We start from the raw sequence: 22,780 nt of genomic DNA on the forward strand, positions 1-22,780 counted from the left end.
CACAGTCGAATCGAATCGTGAATTGGCGATGAATCGACAAATTTGAAAAGACCCTTTAAATGTAGAGATTTTAACAATTTAAAACTTATTTCATGCACCCTTTATTGAATATAACTTAAACACACTATAACATCATCAAATAGAGGTTAAAACTTAACATACATAAACATGGAACATAAAATCCATCACATACGTAACTATGTTATGCACTAAAATGTAAATTGTAGGCTAGTTGAAGTCAATAGAAATCAAATGATCATAATGATTCAAATCATAGAATGTATGTAAGATGAAGATCCATAAAACATCAAATCATAAATGTATGTAAGAATCTAAGATGAAAATCCATGAAAGTTTGAAACGTATGTCTATAAGTGATTCAATATCACTATCAATATTTGTAAACAAAATATAAAAACAAGGCTCCAGCTCAAGCCTCATTATCATCCTCATCATCATCCTCTAGCTCTGCTGCAGCCTCAGCCTCAGCCTCAGCCTTTGAGTATCTAGTCTACCTACTAGAAAGGTGTCTAAGGTAGGTCCTAGAGGACCGTCGAGCCATATCCCTTGCAAGGGCAATGGGCTCACGAACAATGCCGCTAGGGCTTGCATTTGTGCATGCGCGTGTGTCTACCAATGCTTGAACGTGCTCTAGCTGCCTCCTCTGCCATGGCCATAGCCTTAGCCTCTATATCCACTTGCTCAACCCACGCACGGTCTTCCTCAGTGAAGACTGGTTGCACAACCTCTGTGATCCACTTTGATTCTAGATCAATCTCCTCCAGAATGATCGGAGAGGAGTTAGCGCCCAAAATCTGTTTGATCCTATGACAAAGGTTGTAATGAATAAAGACAAGATCATTCAACCTCTGCACTGTCAACCTATTTTTCCTGTTCGAGTGAATGTGCTTGAACATGGACCAACTGTGCTCACATCTAGAAGCATTGCTTGGCTGACTCAGAATATCGATGGCAATTTTTTGAAGTTTTGGGGTTGTGGCCCCAAACATTTGCCACCATCTATCTGAAATAAGGGAAAACAAAAACAATTAGTCTCATTTACAAATTACAACTCTAAAATTAAATAATCAACTTTAAGTTTAGAATCTAGATTCATGAACATTGAATATATTATTTAATTTTTACCTGGCTGTATTGTTGTCTGAGCATCTATGGCCGTCCTGCCAGAGAAAAGTGGCCCCTCTTTATTATTGAACTTGTCTAGCTCAATAATTGCAGCAGTGCTATCGTCATCACTACTCAACCTCTGGATCACTGTTTATAAGCCAGTGACAACCTCTGCATCCGTCTTGAAGTCAGGACGGAAACAAAATGTCAGATTCAAAAAGTAAGTTGCTGCATGGATGGGTCGGTGGAGCTGATTCTGCCAACTCCTACCAATGATGTCCCAAATAGGGGCATACTTCTCCTGCACTCCTGCATACCAGGCTCTAATGGCCTCCTTGGCCCTAACCATGCTCTCATATATGTAGCCCATAGAGGGCTTCTCCCCATCAGCAAATTGTAGGAGAGATACAAGGGGCTCAGTGAACTACATATAAAGTAAAACAAAAATTTGAGTCAAAACTTAAATATAAAATAATATATCTTAAAGTAAAACTAAATCAGTAAACAATTGGCATAGTAAATTGTAAAATACTAAATGTTAAATTGCGATAAATTTACCTTAAGGATTTCTCTAGCGGGGTTCCAAAATCCATCCTCATCAAATATGCAATCCACCACATCTATCCCTGCAGTGGTCGCAACATAGGAAGATGAAATCCACTCCCGTCCAACAAACATGCTCCTCAAATCATCCCTTGATGTTAACAAGGACTGCAGGGTGATGAAATTCGAGGCAAACCTCGTGATGCCTGGGCGAGCTAACTCCTTGCCTCCTGTGTACTTCCTCATTGTGCTAAGAACAAATGAATGATTATAAATAAACTTGCATATGTTTTTTGCCCTTTTCACACATGACTTGACAAACTCAAGTTTGCCAATTTCCTCCAACATGAGGCCAATGCAGTGTGCTGCACAAGGGGACCAAAATATGGTGGGGTGCCTCTCCATCAAAAGTTTACTTACAACAATTTTAAGTTAATTAGAAATTCAAATTTCAAACATGTTAGAACTTAGGAAACTTAGAATTAGAAAAAGTTCAAAATTCAAATAAATTATTTTCAAAACTTGAGAAGTTAAAAGTTTACCTACAACAACATAACTTGCTGCATTATCCGTCACCACTTGGACCACATGTTGTTCCCCCACCTCTACTATGACTTACTCAATAGCCTCACATAAGTATGTGGCATTTTTTGTTACAAATGTAAATGGCGAAATACTTGAATGAATTAATCAGAGATCAAACTGATCTATATATACAAAGAGGGGAGTCGAATAGAATAGAAACATTCTATTCTAGACTACACCTAAATATTACAAACATTCTAATATTTATAGAGATATAATAAGATATAATAGTGAGCATTAAAAAGAAACATGAAGGTTATTTTAATACCCCCCCTTAATGCTCAATCTATTTACTACACCAATAGATCCCCTGAATTTAACAAACTTGTCAGGACCAAGGGGTTTAGTGAAAATATCTGCTGATTGCTCTGAGGTAGGAACATAGCGTAACTGAATAGATCCATCTTCTACTAATTGTCGGATGTAATGGCAATGAAGCTCTATGTGCTTGGTTTGTTCATGAAACACTGGGTTCTTGGCAAGTTTGAGTATGCTCTGATTGTCTGAAAACAAAGAAGTCGAACCTGCTTGAGGAATATGCATATCTGCAAGCATCTGCCGGAGCCAAATTGCTTCACAAGCTGCCTTGACAGCTCCTCTATATTCTGCTTCTGTAGAGGAGAGTGCATGTGCTTGTTTCTTCTCACTGGTCCAAGTAACTGCTGCAGATCCGATACTAAACACATAGCCAGAAATAGATTTCCTATCATCAACTGAGCCGGCCCAATCGGAAATAGTGAATCCACTGAGCTGAGGAGTAGTACTCCTTGTGTAAAGAAGACCATAATCTAAAGTACCATGTACATAGCATAACACACGTTTCGCTGCAATCCAATGATCAGTCTTGGGGTTTGTCATGAACCGTGAGATGTAGCTGACTGCAAAACTGAGATCAGGTCTAGTAGTAGTAAGGTAGATGAGACTACCTACTAGCTGCCTGAAGAGTGTTTCATCTACAGGAGGAGAAACAGATTGTGCGGACAATTTCAGACCAGTCTCCATTGGAGTGGAGGCAGATTTGCAATCCTGCATTCGAAACCTATCAAGCAAACTTCTGGCATACTTGGACTGAGACAAAAAAATACTATTGTCAGTCTGCCAAACCTCAATACCTAAACAATAATGAAGCAATCCGAGATCTGTCATATCAAAAGTTCTGCATAGATCCTGTTTGATTTCTGAAATCAAATGTTCTAAATTTCCAGTAATGATCAAATCATCCACATAGACAACAAGAAAAAGAATATCATTACCAGAGTGTTTAATATATAGATTACTGTCTGACGGACTACGCTGAAATCCTTGAGCAACCAAGTAATGATCAATCTTTATGTACCAAGCCCTAGGGGCCTGTTTAAGACCATAGAGGGCCTTCTGGAGTCTACATACTTTGTGTTCTGAACCGGCAACCTTAAAACATGGGGGCTGCGTCATGTAGACTTCTTCCTGTAATTCACCATTGAGAAAGGCGCTCTTCACATCCATCTGATGAACTTTCCAACCATACTGAGCTGCAATTGCAAGAAGAATGCGAATAGTGCTCATCTTGGCTGTCGGTGCAAATGTCTCCTCATAATCAATGCCTTCGCGCTGGGTGAATCCTCGAGCAACAAGTCTAGCTTTGTATTTGTCCAAGGTACCATCTGCATGGTACTTGACCTTATAGACCCCTTTACAGCTAATGGGTTTCTTCCCAGGAGGGAGATCTGAAAGAACCCAAGTGTGGTTCTTTTGAAGACTCTGAAGCTCAGAATCCATTGCTTGTTCCCATTCTGGAATTCCTTTGGCCTCTGCATATATCTGGGGCTCAGGGATACTGTGGATGTTGGCCATAAGAGCTATATTAACTGTGTTGTGCTGAAGGCTCTTATTTCTGGAGGTTCTACCCTCAATGAGTTCATCAGGACGAAGATCACTAATTGTTTGAGCCCACCATTTTGGCCGAAGAGTTGAGGAGCCAATATCAGATGCTGACGGAATAGCTGGATGAGAAGCAGGAGCAGGAGTTGTATTATCTGGAAGTGACTGAGGTGGTGTATCAGTAGCATCAGATGACTCATATAAAATAGAAGAACCCAAGTCAGAGATTGCTGAAGACTGAATCTCGGAATGTGGTGGGGAGTCAGAGAGCGGAAATGGTCCAAATTCCTCATCAAACACAACATCACGACTGAAGATTAAACAATCAGTATTTACATCAATCAGTCTGTAGGCCTTATGTGTGTGACTGTATCCTGTAAACATAAGTTTCAGGCTTTTGGAATCCAACTTAGTGCGTTTGGCATCAGGAATCCATACATATGCCAGAGAGCCAAAAACTTTCAAATGGTTGATCCTAGGTTTGCGACCAGACCAGGCTTCCTCAGGAGTCTTATGATTAATTGCAAGGGTGGGTGACCGGTTAAGAAGGTAGACAGCTGTGGATACTGCTTCTGCCCAATATTTTATGGGAACATTTCTATGTTCTAGCATAGTCCTAGCCATTTCTGTGATGGTACGGTTTCGACGCTCTACAACACCATTTTGCTGGGGGGTGTGAGGTGTGGTGAACTGACGTCTAATGCCATGAGTAGTACAGAAGGCAGAGAAAGCAGAAGAACAGAATTCCCCCCCATTATCGGTCCTAAGAGTACGGATGGAGGAACCAGACACTTTTTCTACTAGAGCTTTAAATTGCTGAAATACAAGAAAGACATCTGATTTTTGCTTAAGAAAATATACCCACATTTTGCGACTGAAATCATCCACAAAGAGTAAAAAATACCTGTTCCCAGTAATAGAAGGAGTATTCATAGGACCACATACATCAGCATGAACTAGTTGGAGTACTCTGTATGCCCGCCATGATTCACCATTCTTAAATGGTGTCCTATGTTGCTTCCCTGCTTGGCAAGCTCCGCAAACGCGATGGTTCTGGGTCTGAATATTAGGTAGGCCATGGACTAAATTATCTCGAGCAAGTTGTGCTAGATATTGAATGTTCAGATGACCGTATCGCTGATGCCAGAGCCTGCTGAGAGCGGATGATTCGGCGATGAAGGCATGCTCAAGGGAATCGCCTGAATCTACAAGCCTATAAATACCATGATCCTCAAGACCGAAAGCAAGGGTACTGCGGGAAACACGATCAATAATCGAACACTTATTTCCACTGAAAACGACATCCAACTGAGGAGAGTGCTTCATAATCTGACTAACAGACAGAAGATTATGTTTCATGCCAGGAACATAACATACATTGAGAAACATGAGTTTTCTTCCTCCAGACTGAATCTGAACATTGCCCTTGCCGACAATATTGTATTCTTCACCGCCTCCAAAGATTACTTAGTCAGAATAGGGAGTGAATTCAACAAACCAATCATGCCTATGAGTGAAATGTCGGGAGGCACCAGAATCGATGTACCAAGCAGAAGATTTCACATGATTTGCAGGTATGCTGGCCATAAAGGCATGGTAGATAGATTCTTTCCGCTCTGAGTGTTGGGCAGCATTGGCGTGCTGTTTAATTGAGTCCAACTTTTGATGCTGCTGATACAGATGCTTATAATATGTGAATATTTCAAATGGCACAAACTTCGAGGTGAGAAAATGAAAGACCCAGAAAAATTGGAGAAGTAACCAGAAAAGAGCTCGAAAAACCCAAAAATAAAATGTTGTCGAAATTCGGATCCGCTGGCTCAAAAATCGAGGCACCCACAAAAATCTGATGAAGACCCATTTGAGATTTCAAAAAACCCACCAAGAATATGTGCTCAGAAATTTTTTTTCTTAAGTCAAAAACTAGGGTTTCGAGCAGAATAACAGTCGGCGGCCAAAAAGGTCAAAAAGGCAGAAAAAAGATGTTTGCAGGTGAAAAAAACAACAAAACCCAGCAGCTGAAACGCGAGCAAAATATCCAACAGGGATAGACAGACCCGTTTTTGAAAAAAAACAACAAAAAAATCCCACTTTTTGAGATCTGGATGTGAACAGATTTGAAAAAACGACCTCCAGATTTGAAAAAACGACCTTCAGATTTGTGACTTACAGACTAAGCTACGGGTTTCCAAGAACGCTAGTAGCTGAAGACACAATTTTTCAATCGATTTGCACAGAGGGTTTAAACCCTAGCTCTGATACCATGTTACAAATGTAAATGGCGGAATACTTGAATGAATTAATCAGAGATCAAACTGATCTATATATACAAAGAGGGGAGTCGAATAGAATAGAAACATTCTATTCTATACTACACCTAAATATTAGAAACATTCTAATATTTATAGAGATATAATAAGATATAATAGTGAGCATTAAAAAGAAACATGAAGGTTATTTTAATATTTTTTACATGAGCGGAAGCATCAATGGATTTGAGGAACATGGTATATCCTACAGGTAACAAAACAATGAATTATAATGTTAAATGGATCATCAACAAATTAGCATTTAACAAATCGAAATTTACAATTATGTATGTAGGAAAGTAGAATGATCAATCACCTCCACAGGATACAAGAAAATTGAGGAGTGTTCTTCCCCTCCTATCTGTCCAACCATCAGTCATGATGGTGAAACCCTTCTCAATCCACTCCTTTCGTTTCTCCTCGAGCTCAACCCTCATGTCCTCTACCATCTCATCCAAGAGGTATCTGCTCAACTTAACCTCAGTTGGGGCTTTAAACCCCAGACCACAAACAACAACTGCATCTATCATGTTCTGCCAATAAGGAGCCCTGTCACAAATAAAAATTTAGATGTCAAAGACTCAAATCATAAAACAAGTAGATATAATTAAAGTTTTACTTTTACTTTTAATTTTAACTATAAAGAAAACAAAGAAAAAATAATCAATTACTTGGCTGCAACAAATGGAATGTTGCAGAAGTACCAAAATTTGCATATCTCCTTTCTGGCAGCATCATGAATCATCTTGTTCAAACCCATGCTCTCAAGTGTGGGTTGGGAACCGGGAGTAGTGTGGGGCACAAAGTAACCATCCATTCTGTATTTCCGCACTCTAGGCTGCAATAGGTTGCTGTTGGACTCTGTCTCAGTGTAAGACCAACTAGCACTAGCACTAGCACTCGCGTGAACACTAGAACTAGGATAAAAAGGAGGCCTAGAAGAACCCTCTCCAACACAACCTATGGATGCGGAAGCTGATATAGATGCGGCTGCAGATGCGGGAACATGGGAGCCAATACCCGTTAATCCTTCAAGTTGCATTTTCCTATTCACTGTGTCTTGTTCAATTTTTTCTAATGCCACTAAACAAGTGCGTTTTGCCTCAGCAATTTGTTTAGTGCAAATTGTAACATCATGTCCAGGTATAGCAGCAATGTGGTATTTCAATCTATAAATACCTCCAAAAGTTATTTTTTCTTTACAAAATATACATTTTGTTTGATATTTGGTTCTTTCAAGAAACTCTTTGTTATATTTTCAACAATCATCTTTTTTACCCATTGCGGAAAATGAAAACAAAGGGCTGCTGCAATAAAAAAATTCATGTAAAATATCAGAGTTTGAAACTAATAAAAGCTACGAAACAACGAACCCTAGTTTGCAATTTAGTAAAAATAAAGAACATTCAAGATTTAAACTAAAAATCTTGAAAACTAAAAAAATTTAACAAAAAATGCATAATACACTAAAAATTTAACAAAAAATGCATAATACACTAACATGCAAAAAAAAATTCAACACTTACCTCTTGCAAATGAGTTGAAGAGTGTTGATATTGACTCTTTAATTCTCACAATGCAATTTATGGCCTCCCCAGATGGATTGCTGATCTCGTTCGTGCTCTTCCTTCTTGCTGGTTGGAAACCTATGGTTTTTCTTTTCTCTTCTTCTCTCTCACTTTTCCTCTCTTCTACTCATGCTTAACAATTAGAAGGCCCTTTAGGGGTTATAACAAAGAGGAAAGACAAAAAAGAAAGAAAAAAAAACAAGTGATTTTTTTATTATTTCCAACTCAACATGCTAGCTATTGCGGTCGATTCACGGCGACGATTTTGGCGATTTTTGCCATGAATCGCTTGAATCGGCGATTAACCTGAAATAATCGGTGATAGCGATTTCCGATTAAAAAAAAATTGGCACACATGAATCTTATCGCCAAATCGGTGATTTGGGCAATTTTCGGGTGATTTTGGGAACTATGAGATCCACAATCAAACTCTAGGTTGGATTTTGATGACTGAAAAATTGCATACACTATCAAAATGGCTCACATAATTACCAGAAATCCATTCAAATTTCATACAGAAGAAATAAACAAGACGTGGGAGGAAATAATTGAAGTGGTAGCCAAAATTGCACGTGTCTAGAACAAAGAAAGCACACGTATCTAAGAAGATCACAAATATATGGTGGGTGCTTTGAAGTACACAAATACATGGGCAAAAGACTTTAATTAGGAGAGCGCATGGACATCAAAGAGTGCAGATGTGAGACCTTAGGAATGGGTGCAAGCATGGCAAAACGCCATGAAAAGCACATCTACAACATGGATTGAAAAAATCCTCCTGGTGGAAGAGGTCTGAAAAAAATGTGAGCTAGCAAAAATGTGTGATCTGCAGAAAAGAGAAACAGCACAAGCTGGAGGAAAAAACACACGGTCTTATTGTGAAAAAATGAGACTGGTTACAGAGAAAAACACAGAAGAAATCAGTGAGGCCTTGCAGAGACCCATGATTTTTCCTTAAAACAAATTTAGAACAGACAATTTATTTGTGAAAGAATCAAACAAAAATATCTTCTAAAAATTTCCCAATTTTTTAGGATATACCATAAATTTATTTTTAAGCAAAATCTGCCAAAAATTCTTACTCTAGTACCATGTTATTTTAAACTTGATAGACAATAGGGACGTAAGGCTTTATTATTTAAGGATTACAAGATGCATTTTCTAAAAAGAAAACAATTATAAAAAAAAGAAACTTACTAAATCAACTAAGATGATCATTACAGAAACATTACATTATTATGTTAATAGGATTGAAGTCAGAATGCTGGATTGACAGTCAAGTACCTGAAATATTTATTTGGGTTACACCACCTAATGCAGTTGCCTTTGAGTTTTGCCATATTCCAAGAGGATGGTAATGATATATGTTAAACTTCTAGGATAGCGCTTGGTATTCAAGATAAATTTTAATGTTTAGTATTGTTACCAATATTTTATATAGAAAACTTCGCATGAAAGAGCATTTCTATTACTCTGCCTTTTCTATCAATGGGGATCCTGTTGTTACTTTTACAGTTATGTCCACTTGGCCATAATTTACGTACCAAATAAAAGAAGGATTCAAACCAGTAAATTTTAATACCTTAAAAACAAATTGTAGTATTTTCAGGATCATCTGTCAATTGCTTTCCACAAAAATAGGTAGGAAATATTCAATAGTGACGCATCTATTGAATTTTCCAGGTGATTTACTTTTGTATTTCAGCATTCAATGAGACAATTTGGTTTATGAAAGGTTGCTTATGCAAGCATTCCACAAGAAGCTTGTGTTGTTATTATACTTGTATCTTTTTCAGATGTACAAGCTTGGTATTCTCTGGATTTGTAGTGTTATATTCATCTTGGAGTACTCATGCGTTCATTATCAAGTCAGCCCGTGCTGTCTGTGGAAAGACCTACATGTGAATTTGTTTTCTCCATTAATCATATGAATGGTCTCTTGCTTCCTCACGAGTCATGGAGAGACTTACCGTACTGGAGAAGGATCGTGTTACCATGCTTGTTTGCTACAGATTTTTATTTGATTGATGACATGAATTCTGTTTTCTGAATATTAAAGAACGGAGCAATCTAATCATTTGTTGGTTAGGGCCTTAGGAGTGTGGTTGATCATTTATAAGCTATAAATGAGCTGTGGATGTTAATGTCTTGATCATAGTTGAGTGTGGAGTTATTATTTTGAAAAATTGCAAACTGATAGCAAAAAATGCTATGTTTAGAAAAAAAAGTATGTAGGGAATGGATTGGATGATAATTGCTTGAATGTGCAATTGGTACTCAGCAAGCATAAAATCTTAGATTTTCACAATAATTTAATGCATGTTTAATGAGATAATATGTGGATGCTATTTTCATTGTGAAGCAAGATCAAGTGTCATTTTATTTCATATGCCTAGAGAAAGTATCATTTTATTTCATATGCCTAGATGAAACTCTATTGATTTTGAATTTTGTTCTATGCAGGTGGCTGCCTTTCGTGCCATGGTTAATATCTTGACAAGGTATCATTTAAGGAATACTTTCAACTGCAACCTTGGTGTTTTTGCTTTTGTTTTGTTTCATAGATTATGCTTTTCAAAGCAAAAATCTCACTTGTGATGGGTTTGTGAAGTTAGCATTAAATATGTAATAAGAATGGACTGTTTCCTTTAAACATAGTGGCTCAAAAATATAATGTTCTGCTTGAAAAATTTAAAATTTACATAGTGAAATGCAGCAATTTTATGCCAGATGACACTCTGGTTTATTTCTTGGTAGACTTTTTTATATTTAGGGACAGCTGTGGAGAAATTTGATCTACTTGTTTGTTAAGTTCTGCTCCAGTGTCTTTTACATAAAACTGTAATCTTATGCTGCAAATTGATCTTATGGAAGATGTAATTATTTCATACCATGTCATAGGGTTCATGTTTGCTTTTGATTTGGGTATTGCTAAATTTTGGATCACGTTACAGGAGTCAAAAAATGCATGTTTTAATTTGCCTCCTATAAATCTGAATTTTAGAAAAATATAAGTAACAAATGCACAATGTTGCCAAAATATTTTGATATTGCTAAATAGATTTGAAATGTTTTAAAACTAAATTGTCAGTTTGGGTACAAATACACATTTGGGATTCGGGTTCAAAATTCGTTCAAATCCTTTTGGGTTGGGTTCAGATTTGTTTTTGGTTCATCCATATATATAGGCAGTGTAAAATAAGTTCATACACTACTATACTAATATTAGAACAACATAGCAAAATACACCAACGCATGCATTAAAGAAAATTTAGTATTGGAGGGAAGATTTTCTTTTCATTCACAAATGCACAAATAACATATAAAATGACCCTTTTGGTCATTTTAGTTTTCACTTCTTTGGTTGGAGGGTTGAATAGACATAAGGTGGCAAAAAAACAACAAACTTTATGAAGAAGTCAACCTACATGACGTTTTCAGTCAAATTAGCCCTAAATTCATTCTGGGTTCCTCTGTCCAAATCAGTTGTCTTCCAAATTCATCCAAAGTTCTTAGCGGGTCCTTCTGGGAGAATTTTGAGCGAATTTATCAGACTGGCAGAATTTTGAGCAAATTTGAACCTATCCAGATTTTGCAGCGATCAAATCTCAAATTTCAGCAGGAAGGTGTGAATGTGGTAACTTAAGGTTTTAAAGATGCCGTGATGACAATTATAAACCATGATATATCCTTATAAATCATAAGGAGCATATGAAAACATGATTGTGAAAATGTATTTTTTTCTTTAAAAAGCTGACAAGCAAGAAACAAGATTTTAAAACCAGAAAATAACCTTAAATATCAAGTTCTTGAGGGAGAGTTTTTCTTGTTTCTTGAGAGGCCAGAAAAATTGCAAAAGTCCTTGTAGATGGCCTAAGGGCTCAGTCACAAGGTTTACTGAACTTTATGTATGAAGTTCACAGTTTTGCGAATTTGAATAAAATGAAATAGGTCATTCAAATTTGCTCTATACTTCATGCGGAACCATGCTTGGGATTTTATGAATGAAAGTTAGTAGGGTACCAGCAGTCTACTATTGTGCAGAACTGAAGTCAAGAGTTTCACAGTCTCAGGGGAGTTGAAGGCATTTTACATTTATTAATCGAGCACTTGAAGTAACTACCACAGCAAGGTGCCAATGGCTATGGGGCAACATATAGGCACCCACTCCCCATGTGTTTAGTCTAAATGCGCTATATTTCCTCTATTGGAAGGTTCATTCTTGTGGACCATTGATAGGAGATAGTCTCGACTCTCTATAATGATAATAATGGGTATACTTCTATTGCCAATTAAGGAAGACATCTTGTATCAGTTTGGTCACCCTGTTTCTTATAATTGCTCCATAAGCATTTTAAGGTGTTGTTCGATTCACCTCTTTCAAAGATTAATTTACCAAACATTTTAATTAATATAATTTTTACATGTTTATTATGTATATATTAATAGAAGAAAAAAATGAGCCACATTTTAAAGTATAACATTTTAAAATTATTATAAAATATTCAAATTAAATATAATACTATTATGTTTTAATATTCTCCTGATGCTCTCTTTCTCCTATCTTGATGATGAATCATAGAGTGTGATCCAAAACATTGATGCAAAAATAATCACATAAACGAATCCAGAAGCATAGAATTTGATAGTTTCATATGGAATGTGGAAACCCATGTGGAAATCTTCTTCTTGTTAATATAAATACTACTTAAATTTAATTTAATATTATCGTGTTTTAATAAATAATATAATGTTGTGGATATTATTTTTTAAATCAATTTTTTTGTTTTTGATTGGTAATGGGCCGAAGCCTAGATTAATTATTATGATTGTTTGTTGAGATTAATTATAATTTTGTGTTAAACTCAAGTAGATTAGAACTCAAGACCTCCTTGATGAGAGGCTCACAAGTCAAATTTAATGTCAATTAATGTTTAACAAAATTTTTACCCTTTCCAAATTTCATCTGAATTCCATTGTTACTGAATTTGAACTTGAATTTAAACCTTGTGTCTTAGCCTAAGGGGTTGTGAATTAAGCTTGTGCCCATTGTTGAGCACTAAGGGAGAGCATATGCACTTTTGTTGGAAATTTCTTTCCTTGGGGGGTTTCTTGATGGTACCCTGGTAACAGATATGTTGCTTCTTGTTCTATTTATTTTGCTGATGTTTTTTTGCAAGGTTGCACAGGGATCGGGATACTTAGGGTGCAAGTAGGTGTACAGGTGCAACTATTTTCCATAATAGGGGACGGGGGTACTTGGGTATGCCAAACATTATTTTTTATTATACTTTTACATTTATAGAAAATCTAAAATTATTGAGTCATGACAATTGTTTTTCAAAACAAGAACAATGATAAAGTTTGCAAATGTAATATACTGTTTTCAATTTCAGATTTGCTATATGTTTGTAATAATAATATATAATGTTTAGATGCATATCAGAGAAGGCAGACTTTACACATGAACAAGACGATCATAAATCATATGACAATGACATATTGCAAATGATAAACTTCTGACTTGAACAGTGATAAAGTTTATCGTTAAATTTTAATCAATATTGTATCAAAGTTTCAAACTGATTAGGTATTGAATTAAGCTTGATAAACAACAAGCTCATACACAAACAAAAAACCAAAGAAAAATTCAGAAATCTTTATCGAGATCCTTAGCTATGATGCTCTCCACCAAGTACCTGGTATTTGGGATACGTGTACCCGGAACTTGGGTATGTGGGTACAAGTACCAGGGGTGTGGGTACAAGTACCCTTGCAACCTTGTTTTTTTGTCAATTTGATCTCAAATATTTAAGGCTAATATGTCTGCAGTTGGTAATCTAGCCATGGAAGATCTTTGCTAGTTTAATATTGGTGGCTCCAAGAATGCAATGCAGAAAGTTTGAGTAAATTATTGCTGTAATGTTAAGAGATTTGTTTGTCATCATAGAGAATAGTAGGCCATGGACAGTTCAAACTGTGTGGTATCACTTACGCAAAGAATTCTAATGCTGGAGATTGTGTGGCATCATAGTGCATCTTTAAGAAAATACCGAATACTTTACATCCTGGAGTGGCAACCTGATTATCCAAATTATTTTAGTTGAAAACTTTGTGTCTATTTTTATATTTGCCTGAAGATTTCTGCCGATTGAATTAAACAGTTTTTGGGACATTGGAGCAACCTTAGCCTGCTTGGAAAGATTAGGCGATGTTGAACAATGTGAAAGCCTACATAGACTTGGGATGATGGATAGAGGTTTTTAGAACATATTGTGAATGGGAGATTGTCCCACTCCATTGGAATTATGCAATGGGCTTGATAAAATCTAACATCTAGATATACTAGTGAAGCAGGAACCAAAATCGCAGTGCCAATCATGGATATTTAGCCCATGGAGAAGTGGAAATTGATGGGGCCTGTATAGGATGTTTATCATTGGCCTGTAGGTTGTGAGAATGTCCGAGGGCTTCAACAGTTCAATAGATAACCTATCAGCTTATGTAATTTTGGACATCAGTAAATATATCATTTATCAGCATCATTATGTCTCTATTTTATTGAATGAGCTTCTTTGTTTGTAATTTCTGTTTTGTGTTAAGTCTGTGGATTTGAACAATCAATTGATTGGCACTAACATGTGTGACTGCATCATGGACTAGTTCGAATACCAACATTTGACCAATATTGCCTGATAAACAAAGCACGTACAGTGATATTTTCAAGAAGTTGTGTTAGTTGGAAGTGAAGCATGCATGCTTCCTTGTGCAACTTTCGTGGAAGTCTTAACTTATTCAAACCCTAACTATTAAAGTTTCTTCTGTGAGCAAGAACTGACCTGGGAGGCCAGGGTGACTGAGTTAGAGTGGAAACTTACAAAGTTCTATCGAAGGGTAAAGTATAGAAAGCTGTGTAAATTGTAAAACTTTCCAGAGAGGGAAGTCTTAGTGGAATGCCATCTAAAGCAATTCCACTGAGTAATGTTTTCCACTTAAGAGCTAAATTGAAGTCAGTGACAACCAATGTCGTAGAGTCATCACATTCAAAGTCAGCTAGATCAGTTGTATTTCCAGGGCCACCTTCTCCAACGACTTGTAGATCTCGACTTTATTTTATCTTCTCATTGCATTTGGCTTGTCTTCCAGTTTTCTTACTGGAAAAATAATATGAAGTCTAATGATAATACATTCTTATTAGTGGATTGCATATTTTGTAGAAGACTTTTTTTGTTATTGCTAAATTGTTGTTGAGGTGGCATAGCTGAATTTTTATTTATGAATGAATAGATTGTTGTTTGTGTCTTAAATGATGCTGATTGTACTGTTCACGGTCAGTTTTGGGTGAAGTTAAAAATGGTATATTCTTTTCTAGATCTAGGTGCCATTTCCCAGCAGTCCAAGAATTATTTTTGGAGGACTAGAAAGCTAAGGGTTTATGCTCTGATCTGGAATTCCATTTTTACAACTATATTCTGGAGCTTTTAGTCAGTATTGGTGGCAGTTTATAGAAACTATTCTTAGATTATATACCTTTAAATGTGCTAAATTTCTTTGTTGTCTGTAAATTGCAAACTAATTATAATTCAATGTCCTTTGTTTCTTTTCCACATTAAAATATATAAATGATTTGAAGGATACAGTGTTTTTTTGGCATATTAGAAGAATATAGTCAAGTAATGTGTGATAGCCCTTGCTAGTTATAGCTTAAACAAACACCAGTTTACCCCACTAACCAGTTGTTTGACATTTCATCAAACACTTTGCATGCAAAGACTTTACCTGCTGTTCTTTGTTTCAATTTGTATTGTTTTAAATTTATATGCTGCAAATGATGTTTGGAATAGTTCTAATGATGCAAAATTGATTGGTAAAGTAATAGAGACAATTCGCTACTTTGTTTACAACTTTCTGATGTATATGAGTGACTTAGATGAGTTTCACAATGAATTGACATATTCTCAAGCACTTCACTCGCATTCTAGGAAAATCAAATGACCATCTACAGCTAAGGGCATTTAGACAAACATTTGGCATGCAATGTTCAGTATATGTATATGGAATTTTCACAAATAATTACAATGGCAACATCAGCTATCAATCGGCGTTGCAATTTAGATGGTTCAGCTATAAAGAAATAACTGTCAAATAGAGGAACCTGTAGCTGACTGCAAAGTTATCTAATTTGCAGCAGAGCAAATATATACTGGCCACATTCAACTCCAAGCAGTGTGCCAACTGAAATGGTCTTGTCGCTGCCTCTGATTTGCTTGCATGAGAACATCAACAGTTAAAAACTTGTTTTGGTGTCCAATCTCACAGCCCAATGTAGGTAATATGCGGCAGGGATGATACTGAAAATAAAAATACAAACTCCTGTTATGACTGTCTGGTTATTGCAGAAGCTGGGTGTCAATAATTTGCAGCAGATAATTGCCCAGATTTGGTGGCAATTCAAACTTACGGCAGGGTGAGATTATTTCCCAAATTGCTTCAAATTGCACTGCTCCAATGAAATAAGGTGGGCATGAATTAAATCAGAACTGTTTGCCAAACATGGGCAAACCAATGCTATTGCAATAATCATCCATTCTGGACGTCTGTGAGCAGATTCATACACGCTTGACACAATGGACATCACAATTGATGCACAATACAAACCAATCCCCCAAGTAACAGTTAACACAGTAGGAAGATGCCAAACAATACCTCAGTAAACAATTCTCTTCTCAGCCACAGTGTGAAACAGTAGAGAAGTCACAATCTTAGACCCAATCCATTATACATCAACAATGGATGGAAGCTCACAACTCAGGAACCCTCGGAATAGATAGTCAAAAAACAATAAACAAATGGATGATTCATTTGCTTCATGAAACCACCTTTTATAATCCACTTGGCTTCACCAACATACCATTAACTAGAAGCTTTCATTAGATTATTTTAATAAATAACTTTTCTAGCACATGGCCTCATGAAGACGCTTTTCACTTAAGAGGCTTCAACTTTTAAATATAACAACTCCTTGCACTTTTATATTACTTGACTTAGGCTTAAAAAAAATTAAACAATTGACGCCTTCCAATGATGACTCAACTCTCATCTTAATCAAAATTATAAAGTTAAATTATAACTTTATAATAAGCCATTTAATGGTTTAATAATAAATTTGGCCACTAAAATAATAAAGACTCCCAAAATACTTATCTTTTAAGTACGCTGTCTGAAAAAAGAGTCACACCTATTAATTCCTCATGTGACCAAATACACTTTTCTAAAATAGAAAGGGTCCCTCTCAATCATCACCGACTTGCCATAAATAGCAGGTGTATGAAACTAAGCTCAAACAAAGTCCAATCTGAGTCAAATGAAGAACAATCTGGAACATACTGAATTGTGAAGAAAACAAGAGCCTCCCATAGCCAAGCCTCTGCATCAGAAGACCCTCTATCTACAATAATTAGCTTATGAGGATCAGAATAATAGGCTAATCCCTCAAAAACTGACACTAGCAAAAATGTGGACATTACATAATGGGGTACACAGCGATTTTAATGTAGTTCACATCTTTTGGATGAGCTTCTTATCATTGAGTATGTTGACATCATAACCTTTTAATACGTATTTTGCAGATGACTGCATGTAATTTGAATAATTCTTATAAGATGTTTGTCATATTTTAAATTAGTCCAACTTATGAGACCTTTTGATTGTAGGGTACAACAGGAATCATCTGATGGAGCAGAACGAAATCGTTTTCTGGTTCATTATGTTGACTATGCTTTTGATGACTTTGGTGGCCGACAGCCTCCTGTTTATCCTGGATTATCAACTGTTTGGGGGAGCCTGGCTAGGAGTAAGGTAATCTTATGGCTTAAATGGGCTGCCCATGAGCTTGGATTCATGGTCATGGAAATATTTATGTTTTCACTGATGAGTTTAGGTTCATGATTGATTTATGGTAGGAAATTGGATACCAAAATTGAAAGAATGGAGCTCATAAGTTATAAAAACACATATCATTATGAGCACGGGGTATTATTTGCTTATTTATTGTTCATTGTAGAACAATATATGATTCTACCCTGTAGTTAAGGGAAGTTACTTCTAATGTGTAGCTAAGGTTAATTCAATGACTCCTGACTTTTGTTTACTACAATACAATATTTGCTGGGTTTTACCTTTTTAAAATTTGTGTTTTAGATGGTCTTGACTCTTCTGCAATTACATTTTTCTTATGTAAAAACAAAATCTTTGCACTCTCTATACTTTTTAAGCTATAACTTTATTTTTACAGTTGAATCTGAATTTACTCAGAATTTGTCATGGATTTTTTTTTTTTTGTTTTTTTTGTGTCAATCATGTCATTTTAATTTTGGTTAAAAAATTGATATTTTTATGCAAGTACAAGAGATGCGAGAAAGAAAAAGAAAGTAAGTAGCTATATGAACTTGAGAAAAGCTCCACATATATAACCAGTGTCCATGATACCTTTTAAATGTGGAGAGGGGAAAGATACCAACTCATAATGATAGCCAAAACAATACAGAATTCTTTTGCAAACAGCAACACCAATAATATTTCGTTTTATAAACCAAGAGAGAATCATTCAAAGGATTTAAATATCCAGAATGACACACAGATTTTCAATATCAGATGTAAGAGAATATCAGATTTCTAGTTTTGGGCACTGATGGAATACATCAGAACATTGATAAATGCTAACTTCCTTTTCATATTAACATTCTGAGTAGTACTTGAAGTTGAGGATGTGGACATCTCATTATAAAGGTGTCCTTCAATGAAAACATGAATAAATAGAAGTCTTATATATTGAATAGGAGGGAGAACATGTGAGATCCACTCAGAATATTTGCACACTCAAGCCATAACCTCATACTTGTGTAACAGCTTCTGTAGGTCTCATTTAGAACATGCTAAATATTGGATCTTCAGATGCTTTTATTTCTTTTCAACTAGGTAGACATAAAATTGCAGTCTCTGTAGTTCCGCCTAGTTTGATGCAATTTTACTATGATAATGGTGCCATCTCAAATGACGCCCTTGCAACTGTAGCTACCGAAGCATGTTCTGCCTGACATTGTAATCCAAACTCCTTTCCGAGTCTACTTCCGTTGTTGTCTGGTGTCTCGTTCCTTGCTTGATCCCTAAGGGTGTCATCTTAGAAGACCTCTATAAGGCATTCACACCCAATCAAAAAAACATTGTTGTCCTGAATTCAGTGATGACCCAAAAACCCAACATGATCCCATATGTATATAGAATATCAACTAAGGTCCCCAACAAATCTTAAAACATGTTGGTGTAACATGAAGTGCATTTTGTCGGGAAACTTGGTAGTTAGATAGTTTGGCTTAACCGAGGCAATTACATAGGTGCGATGGTTCGCCTCACACCCCCTTGGCCACTATATGTATGTACCTTCTTCATAGGCAAAGGCATGTTGTGCGTTGCGAATGTAATCTTGTGTTCAATGAGTAATGAATACATGACTTGCTCCTAAGTTCTCTACATTTCCTTTATTCTAGACCTTGTTTTGTATTTATGCATTAGCTCCTATTACCCACAAGGGTTAACATTTGGTGCTGTTGCTGAATTGAATCTGGGAAGCACGGTAACAAAATTGATCGGACTACTTGTAATCGACAATAGGGCAATCGATGAAGAAGAAATCACATAACATTTTCAAGGGGAGCACACTTTTTCAATTGACTTCTATATTTTATTGAGACATTCATACGACGAGAGGCCACACAAGAGCAAGTTACAGAGAACTTCGTATGGGATGCACTGAACGCTACTCCTGTCGCGGATAGGCTTTTGCACCAACTACCTTGTCTATTGGCACAAGGATTTATCGCACAATGAAACCAACAAGAAGAAGTTGAGTGCGAACAACGATGACAATAGATTCTTCAAAATTTTGTTGAAAGCAATCGTTGAGACAGAGAGCCCTGCGATGCATCAGGACAAATGACCAACCCATGAGCTTTAAGCCTTGGGGGTGGCAAAGGACACTTGCAAATTTGTAATGGCAAAGGTCGCATAGTCGACCCCCTTCTCTTGTTAAAAGATATAAATAAATAAAAAGAGTTCAATTTATTTTTCTTCATGATGTTTTCTTGGAATTAATGTCCAATCTATTAAATAAGCATAGAAATAAGAAGGATCCAAATGTTGCCGTACACGCAACACACCAAGCCCTAATTCTTGCACAACAAGCGAGCGAAGATGGAGGTTCAGGCAACTTGCAGAAGGGAACCACGAGAGGTACAATGATCAAAGGGGAACATGTTTCGTCAGAACATCGACGGGTGAGAAGTAGTGAGGAGTTAGTAGAAGAAACACGCCAAAGGTTAAATTGGATTGAGGAAACAAGAGAAGAGTTCATAAATTTGTCTCATACACCATGGGTGGAGAATCGATGCAGGAGTGAAGAGGGAACCAATGCGACTAGAGGTGCCAAAGCAACACAAGTGCAGGGTAACCTAGACACTTTGTCCCTCACACCAAATGAGTGAGTCTGATTTGGTAACCAAACCCGTTTTTCAGAACCTACCACACCATAATGAAACACGACTACCTAGGCGCAGGCGCAAGCGCAAGCATAGACACAAACTTGTTCGAGGCACAACCGACACAACTGGTAGTGCAATTGGTGGTACAAAAAGTATCACAACCGGTAGCCATGGTGGCAAATAAACTAAAATTGCCCAAATTTATGGGCTAGGCGAAGGAGGATCCAGTTAGCCATTGCCGAATGTGAGAGATCATTTGGTCGACAAATGGGGTTACCGACCAGGGTCAATGGGTTAAACAAATCACTGCTACACTCATGGAGGGAGCCATTGATTGGTATTCTTGTTTAGATAATACTAATTTGATGACATGTGATGCGTTGACGAAGGAATTCCAAAAGGAGTTCAAATGACTATGAGATAACAATTAGATACTAGTCGAAATCTATGGTACCAAGCAAGGGAAGAGTGAGTCCGTTAGAGCCTATAGCCGATGACTGAAGGAGTTACTTGGTAAGATGGAGCATGCATTGGTGGACAAACTCAAGAAGCTGAGGTTCGTTGAGGGACTCAGAACATCCCTCGAGATTAAAATAAAGATTATACTTTCGAGTACAAGACCTCTAAAAAGGTTAGCAAGTCATCATTAGAGGATGAGTCCTCTGATGGAAGCATTGATGAGGGCTCAAGTGAAAAAGTACATGCCCTACAAAGGGATCTTCAATGAATGATGAAAGAACTGAAGGCAAATAAGGGAGGGTCAAGGAAAAATGAGGAAGACAAAGTATTGTGTACTGTTTGTAAAAATCCTGGGCACACAAAGGGTTGTTGTCTCAAGAAGTTTTTTTGCGACATCTACTAGATTATGGGACATTCTACTAAAAAATGTCCCTACAATATGAACGACAAAAACCAATAAGTATTGTTCACACAAGAGCAACCCTCCATGTTTGGGATAGGTGCCCAACAAAATAACAATAATGTGACTTCTAGCGGCTACATGAATAATTAGTCGGGAGGTCGAGGGAACAATAACAACAATAGCAATATCCATATCTAGTACAATGCTAAAGGGAGGCCAATGATACAATGTAGAAATGCAACCATTGGGGACACTTTGCCTGGGATTGTGAGAAGGAAGAGACACCACAAAGGTTGTGTAGGTGGTGTAGACCTGGCGACAACGAAGACATCAACTGCCCGAAGCCTGGCGTCAACCTCCTTGATGTCGAAGGGAGAAATGAGGAGGATGTTTTGGCAATCACATGTAGACAAGCTAAGAAGGCCGTCTATCTTGACCCATGTACAGAGAAACAAAGGGCATTGGAGACAGGTTCTAATTGAGAAAGAATTACTAGCACGTAAAGAGTCAAGGGAAACAATGGGTACTTATGCTCGAGTAATGATGAAACAAAATATTCTAAGGCAAGTGATGCAACTACAAGCTCCTATAAAGATCAAGGACTTGCTTGAGACAATGCATCACCTCCGTACAACCCTCCTAAACACTCCAATGACCACAACGAGTACCCCGGAAAGAAACGAGGCTCTTGCTAGTTCGACAATAGAGCCTTTGATACTTCTGGTGAACAATGGATGACATCCTGCTGTGGTGGAGATGGGCATGCTAGGAACCATCCTCACTGACACAATTGTGGATGGCGGATCAAGAGTGAATGTTTTGTTGAAAGAGACTTGGGAGAGCCTTGCGAAGCCAACGTTGTGGCCACTAACCTTCAATCTTTTGGGAGCCGACCGACATGGTATCAACCCTCTCGGGAACCTAATAGCATAGAAAGTCACAATCGTAACACAACTGTTTACCCTAGCTTTTGTGGTAATCCCTCTTCAATGCAAGGGATATGATGCCATCTTTAGGGCGAGGGTGGTTGGTGACGCCAAAGGCAAAACATAATCAGAAAAGGAATACTTTATCCTTCGAGAAGGGATAATTTATTTGAGGACCTAGATGGTTGGAGAGGAGATGGCATCCTCCTCAGAGTTCGAACCCGATGACAGAGTGGATGTAGGGAAATGTGTCGTGGAACCTAATGACAAACGGGTATTGGTATTGAGGAAATACTAAGATGATGTAGATTCCATGGACGACCTATTTGACTGGTAGATGGGTGACTATGAACCATTCATGCCATTCTGCAATGTATTGGAAATTGAAGAACATAACAAACTCCCTCTGGAATACATAGAGTACAAGGAAGGGGAGACTAAAGTTAAGGACAGTCCTGCCCAC

At 37.1% G+C, this 22,780-nt stretch overlaps 1 protein-coding gene across 2 annotated transcripts in view; it reads left to right on the forward strand.

The window, feature by feature from the left end:
• The window catches only part of SPK1 (guanyl-nucleotide exchange factor), a 190,662-nt gene that overhangs the window by 101,277 nt on the left and 66,605 nt on the right, over positions 1-22,780 (forward strand). For both annotated transcript variants that reach the window (XM_089806751.1, XM_089806752.1), the window contains 2 exons: positions 10,457-10,494; positions 17,707-17,851. In XM_089806751.1, coding sequence (XP_089662877.1) covers positions 10,457-10,494; positions 17,707-17,851 — 183 coding nt within the window. The remainder of the gene's footprint in view (positions 1-10,456; positions 10,495-17,706; positions 17,852-22,780) is intronic.

This window comes from Cupressus sempervirens, chromosome 10, assembly GCF_028749045.1.
Source record: "Cupressus sempervirens isolate cs-2001-9-10 chromosome 10, ASM2874904v1, whole genome shotgun sequence".
NCBI lineage: Eukaryota > Viridiplantae > Streptophyta > Pinopsida > Cupressales > Cupressaceae > Cupressus > Cupressus sempervirens.